Source organism: Planococcus citri, chromosome 2 (genome assembly GCF_950023065.1).
Source record: "Planococcus citri chromosome 2, ihPlaCitr1.1, whole genome shotgun sequence".
NCBI lineage: Eukaryota > Metazoa > Arthropoda > Insecta > Hemiptera > Pseudococcidae > Planococcus > Planococcus citri.
In genome coordinates, this window is record NC_088678.1 from 43,773,522 (window position 1) to 43,780,420 (window position 6,899).

The 6,899-nt window shown below is 32.1% G+C and overlaps 1 protein-coding gene across 1 annotated transcript; it reads left to right on the forward strand.

Moving 5' to 3' along the window:
* Positions 1-2,678: 2,678 nt before the first annotated feature.
* On the forward strand, positions 2,679-6,625 carry LOC135835925 (ceramide-1-phosphate transfer protein). Its single transcript, XM_065350438.1, has 4 exons — positions 2,679-3,147; positions 3,221-3,432; positions 3,511-3,686; positions 3,827-6,625. The coding sequence occupies exons 1-4, from the start codon at positions 3,038-3,040 to the stop codon at positions 3,947-3,949; spliced, it is 621 nt and encodes a 206-aa protein (XP_065206510.1). The 5' UTR covers positions 2,679-3,037; the 3' UTR covers positions 3,950-6,625.
* Positions 6,626-6,899: the final 274 nt, after the last annotated feature.

A 6,899-nucleotide genomic window follows, 5' to 3' on the forward strand; every position in this document is an offset into this window, starting at 1 on the left:
CTCGTTAAACGGGTCGTGTGTAACACACAACTCGATTTTCAACATACATATTCACGTCTTTTGGAATAAATTAAAAATTCTGGGGGAATTTAAAAATCGCGCTAGAGGCTCCAGAATGGCTGGAAATGGTGAAATTCGGATTTAGGGAATTATAAAATATCAGTTTTAGGACTTATTTTGCTCATTTTTACTTCAATTACCTACGTAGTTTTTGAAAAAAGCGTAATGCACCAAAAACAGTCGATTTTGAATTTTAAAACATTCGCCAAATATCGAGATACCAGTATAATTAGGCTATTTCGCCAAAAAATACACTTAGTAATAGGTACCTAATCAACTTTTTATCAGCGTTTCAAATGTACTTTCAAATAATAATAGATGAGGATGAGTGACGACTGACGACGACGTTTCAAAATTTTTGTAATTTTTATTTCCAACACTGGGGAAACTTTCCTAGCCCTCCTCTTCCAAAATATTACGAATAAGTTGAGAAATATACCTAACCTTTAAAAATCCAATTTCAGCAATTTGTAAACGTAAAACTCGTATTAAAATTAATCAATCACTAATTTGGATTTTCCAGTTATGTTACTACAGATTCAAATCCATTTTTTATGTGATAAGTTTGATTATTTTTCAGCAAGAAAAAATATGAAAACAAAAACGAATTTGTGCCAGCAGTTACCAATTTTAGAATGGTACATATGTATGTACTTGAATTGATCGATAGGGTTATCGGAAACGGTAAAAAATTTTCATTTGTAGGTAGGTACTGAATTCTACATGTAAGTATAAGTAAGCTGCTCTAATAATGGCATTTTGTCTAGAAGTAGAAATTCAAAAATAAAATAGTGCCCATTCATATGGAATGTCCCTCTGACCCATCTCTCCCACCTAAAAAAACTTTTATGAAAACAGTGCGAAATACACCTATTTTAACCAAAACCAACAGCAACTGCAGTCTTAGTGCACAATATAGTTCTTCCTGCAGTTTATCATATAAGCAACTCTACCGCCTTTCATGAATATCACTGTTTAACAAAAAAAAAGGGGGAAAACAAGTATCACGCTCGTATTTCCTTTAGTAGTTAACAAACAAGTAACAACGCTACACTGCTTGCAAAAGTACATGATTTCGCTTCGTCACCGTAGCATACACTGATATTACCCGAACCTTTATGTTCAGGGAAATTTTAAGTGTTCGAAACCCATGGTCGCAGTGGTTTCAGAATCGTAGAATGCGCGTTGCTTTATTCACAATAAAGCTGGTATTATGGACGGATTACGGTTAAGGCTCTATATAAAGTGGGTGAGCGCATCGGCCATTTTGTTCCCTGAGTGATAACGGACTAGTAAGTATGCTTACAATTTCTCACGTAAAAAATGCAATTTTCTCGATAGTTCACGAGTCCGGGTGAACTTACGTGTAGTCTCAAATTAAAGACAATAAAATTTCCTATCGATCGATGTTAAATTTTGATCATTTCATGAAAAAATAACGACTTTATGAATACTTCAATTTTACTGATTTCTGCGTACTACGTACGTCGTCTTTAAACTAAAAATACTCGAAATTTTCAGTGAACGCATAGGTATTTTATTACAGTAAAATGTTCGTTATTTTATCCTCTTTAAAATGAGCTATTACCGAAAGCTCTACATGCAACCGTTCAAAAGTTTTCGAAGTTGAAAGTTGGGAAAACAAGCTGCGGATGGTAAGTACTGAACTTTGAACTAATATTACTCGAAATTTTCAGTGGACACGTAGGTATTTTAATACATCAAAATGTTCGTAATTGTATCCTTTTTAAAATGGTTGTTTACCGAAAGCTCTACCTTCAACCGTTCAAAAGTTTTTGAAGTTCAAAGTTGCGGAAAGTGGTCAAATTGTGTTATCACTGTTATCAGTCACTTAGTTTTGATCAGTATTTTACTTTCCGCAACTTTGATCTTCAAGATCTTTTGAACGATGAGAGGTAGAACTTTCGTTATAAGCTCATTTTAAAGACGATAAAATTACGAACATTTTGCTGTATTAAAATATCCATGTGTCCGTTGAAAATTTTGAGTAAAATTTGTTCAAAGTCAAATACTTACTGCCCGCAGCTGATTTTCGCAACTTTCAACTTCGAAAACTTTTGAACGGTTGCATGTAGAGCTTTCGGTAATAGCTCATTTTAAAGAGGATAAAATAACGAACATTTTACTGTAATAAAAAAAATAAAATACCTATGTGTCCACTGAAAATTTCGAGTATTTTTACTTTAAAGATGACGTACGTAGTATGCAAAAATCAGTAAAATAGAAATATTCATAAAATCGTTATTTTTACGCGAAATGATCAAAATTTAACATCAATCGATAGGGAATTTTATTGTCTTTAATTTAAGACTGCATAACAGTTCACCCAAACTCGCGAACAATTTAAAAAATTGCATTTTTTACATAAGAAATTGTATGCATAATTACTGGTTCGTTATCACTTCAGGGAACAAAATGGTGGATGCGCTCACCTGGTTTATATAGAGCCCTATTACGGTCGGGCTTCAAAGGTAGAGCCCGACGACTCGTAAACTTGCCTTTATGCTCACCAGAATGCAGTCGAGCTCTTAATGCGATTTGGCAACATTGTTATGCGAACAGGCCTCAACAAAATCGCTCAAGATCGATTGTTCACATCGAAAGTTCAAATCATTTTGCAAAGTGAATAAACTTTCAACTTTCAAGTGTTTTATCAGATTAGAAATGTTGTAACAATCGATATGAGCGGATTAAAGTCTCTGCTATCGATAGTAATAGCGATTTGCAAAATGCGCCAATGTAGAATTTACTTTAGTCTAGTTGTTCAGTGTTTTTTCGACTCTCTAAGTGACTCATTTACACTTCATTGTTACAGACTTTCATCGCAATGTGCATTTTAATTTTTAAATAACCGTGTAGAGATAATGTTGCTGTAATACGGTGTGAGATAATCAAACTATCCAGCTTCAGTATTCTTATTTTTTTTAAAATTCATAGTCATATTTTAAGAGTAACCATGGAAGGTATCGATATGCGTTATCTTGGAAATGTATTCAATTCTTCATTAATTGGGGAAGACGATGTTGATCTCAATTATTATTTACAAGCTTACGAAGAATTATATAAGTGAGTGTGTCTCATACTCATTATTCATCAGTATGTTATATTATGAAATTAATTTTGAATTTTATTGACGCAGATTATGTTCGCTTTTGGGCACAATATTCGGTTTCGTTGGTTCCGAAATCTCGAGCAAAATGGATGTATTGAAGAAACTGAAACGCAGCGATACTGAAGATCACTTTAGCACCATGAAAACTATGATATTTTACGAGCAAAATGCCAATTTACTATATGATTCTCAATACACATCAGGAAGTCGAACACTACTACGACTTCATCGAGGGCTAGGTAACCTGAAATTTTTATAATTGACAATTTCATAGGTACTTAGGAAAAGATGATTACAAAATTTTTTATATTTTCTAGCCTTCATTTCGATGTTCCTGGCCAAAGTGCATAGGTTAGAAATGCACGAAGGCACTTCAGAAGCCGGTAAACAGGCATATGAAGCTACTCTGGCACAATATCACACATGGTTCGTTCGAACTGGTGCTAACATAGCGATGTATGCATTACCTACGAAGGAAGCGTTATTAAACAGGGTGAGTTTCTCTGAAAATATTATTATTTCGTTGTTAGTTCACTGTTTCGTTTTTGAGTCCGTTAATGTAAATTGAAATTATCAGACAAATTAGCCGCATGCAAACTGGCAATTTTCAGTAATAAATATTATATTTTAAAGGTTTGTCCTGAGAATATTGATCAGTGTGTGACATCTCTACCGAGTATGTTAGACGCTTTACAAGTGGTTTATGATCGTGTCCAAACGTTCTATGAAGATAATAATCTACTAGGTTTACCATAACACTTAATCAAATGCTCAAAAAGTGTAAGAATTTATCGGCCTCATTTATTTCAACAACCTGCTCAATTTTTGGACATCATTGCTACATTTTATAATAATTAGAAAAATAATTTTTAAGAATAATGATGATCAAAAGTAATTATTTTAATTTTTTTGTCCCATCGTGTCGCGTCGATGGAGTTAGTGAATTCAATATATTTTTATAGTTTCTGGAAATGACAACTATCCAGAATTGGTTTCATAAATTTTACGAACTAATGTGACGATAAGTGCGTAGAATTTATCGTCGTACGTTTTGATTTTCGTACCAAGTATTATTATTACATTAGTAAATTTCTACTTAATTTATTAAGCGAAAAGTGAAGGAATATTTATCGTCATGAAAACTAGTCATTCTCCAGTTCCAGTATGTTCTGTGTTTTTTGATTTTTGTTTCCTTTTTTGCTTACAAAAAAAGGCATTGTAATTTTCTTCCTTCTGATGTACCGAAAAACAAGTGCCAAATAAATTTGTCGATGATAACCGACAGAAGGAAATTGCCTTTTAAAAAATCTTCCACGTTGAATTCGGTTATTTGAATTATAAATTCAATTCACTTCCCTTCTTAAGTGATAGTGTTATTTTTTAAGGTGTTTTCAAGAAGGATGACGCATATGAGTCAGATATTTAATACACTCTTCCGTCTAAAAATACAGTTTAAAATAACAGTCGTCGAAAATTTAACTCACATTACGACTCATTTTATTGAATTATTTATACAAACAATTCAAACCTCTAAATTAATTTTGTTCCCACTCGTTTTGTCATTATCATATTTTCCCCATATGATTTGCGTAAGTCATTTTTTGCCTTGGTCATTTTCATTTTTGGCGCTAAAAAACTCAACGAGTGAAATCTCGATATAAATTGCATTGCTCCATTTTTCCATGATTAATGAAAAGTTATTCAATACTTACTGAGGAAATTGACTGCGATAAGTAACATTTTTATAATGACGAGTTCGTGAAATTAATTCATTATTTATGATTATTCATATTCGAGAAAGTATACGTACGTTTTGAATTTTATTTCCCCACCATGTGAAATAATTTCCAATTCAAATATGTACCTAGAGAACAGTGGCGCGTATTCCTTGAATAATTAATATTAGTACATTATTTGGAAAGTTGAAAATTTTCAATATCCTGGTTTTTATGTAATTAATAGAAAATTGCGTGCTTTTATTACTACCTATTTGATTTGTTTTCAAATTACTGCCATGAAGAAATAAACCCATAAGGTGAAATTTTCATCACGTCAACTGAATCGGTCAGTGCAGAAAGGTAACAAGTCACATTTTTGAAAAAAAATTTTTTTGCGGAAATGGGGGTTTCAAAGTATGGCGGATCGACTGGTGATGTCAGATTTCCGCAAAACTGCCGGGAAAGTGGTATTTGGGCGCAGAAAAAGGGCGGATCCGCATTTATGACTTTTTTGTAAAATTTTTTAAATTCCTTGAAAAATAACTAACATTTTTGAGAAGACCATTTTTTGAAATTTAAGTTAATCTCTGAACTGAAAAAGGATGAAAAAATTAACAACTTCGACAAAAAGTCTTAGAACTCAAGGGGTTTTTGGTCAATTTAAACGGGATAGCAGTCTAAATGATGTACTTAGATGTAGAATCAAGCCCCATTCGTGCCCGAGAAATTTCGAAAGAAATTTTGTCAATTCAGTGCAGAAAGGGTCTAAGTCCCATTTGTTTAGGCAGCAACAGCACTGGCGCACGTGAATATTTTTTTTTGGAAACTGCGCTAAAAGTTGTGTCTTTGGGTCCTCTTTCAATGACCTTAAGCATGTTTACTGAAATTTTTTGATTTTTGAATGAATCAGTTTTTTGTTATTCCTGAAAAACGCAAAAATGGACTTATGCCCTTTCTGCACTGACCGATTCAACTGCAATATTAAAAAAAAAAACTGATCACTTCTGCGCGCCTTTCTTTTTTAAAAATACATATGTACTATGTAGTGCTTCGATGGAATGTGAGAACAGTGATGAAGATGTGTGATTTTTCATTTTTCGTTGTAGAATTTAATGCCTGTTTTAAATTTGGCAGCTGCGTTATTTTAAAAATTCGTGTTATTTATTTGTAAAATTTCAAATTCGTGCAATGTCTGCTCTACTTTGAAAATTTACCAAAAAATTTATTACCTACCAAAACGAATAATTATGATATGATATCAAATTTTTATTTAGGTACCTACTTTTTTAAATAATTCGTTGATTATTTTTTTACCATTATTAATTTAAACAAATTTTTATTTTATTATAATCGTACCTATCGATTCCGTTAATGTTTGTAAGACTTTTATGTCAGTAAATTTCGATGGTTCCCAAAGCTGTATCTGTGCTAATTGAACATTTTTCAATAACGTACATAATGTTAAATGTACGAAATGTAGTGTTTTTTGAAAAAATAATTCATAACGTAAGTTATTCTGGTGCATTACGAATGGGGACCATTATTGAATAGTCATTTTATGTTAATTATGTTACGTTTTTGTATCATCAATTAAAACTGATCTATTTTTCAGTACGTAGTACCTCTACCTACTTATTTGTGTATTTTTATTCTTCTTGTTTTTTTTTTGCAAATATTTTAGTAGTTTTAAAACAAATAAATTTTTCAACGCGTTTCTGCCTTTTTTATATTTTTAATCCTAATTTAATTTTTTTCCAAAGAAAAAATTTTCATAAAGTAATAATTACCTATACAGTATAATTTTTTAAGAAGTTATTTTTGTAGATAAGAAGGAAGGGGGCAAATTTCTATCCGTTGTCGCGTCGTAGGACGCCTTTGTCGACTCTCAAGTTTCAACGGATCTAAGACTGTGTTTCTATGATTATTGTAGGAGGATATTTTGCCAATTATTGCCATCTTTTTTGCTAAAAAAAATTAGGTCAAATTTT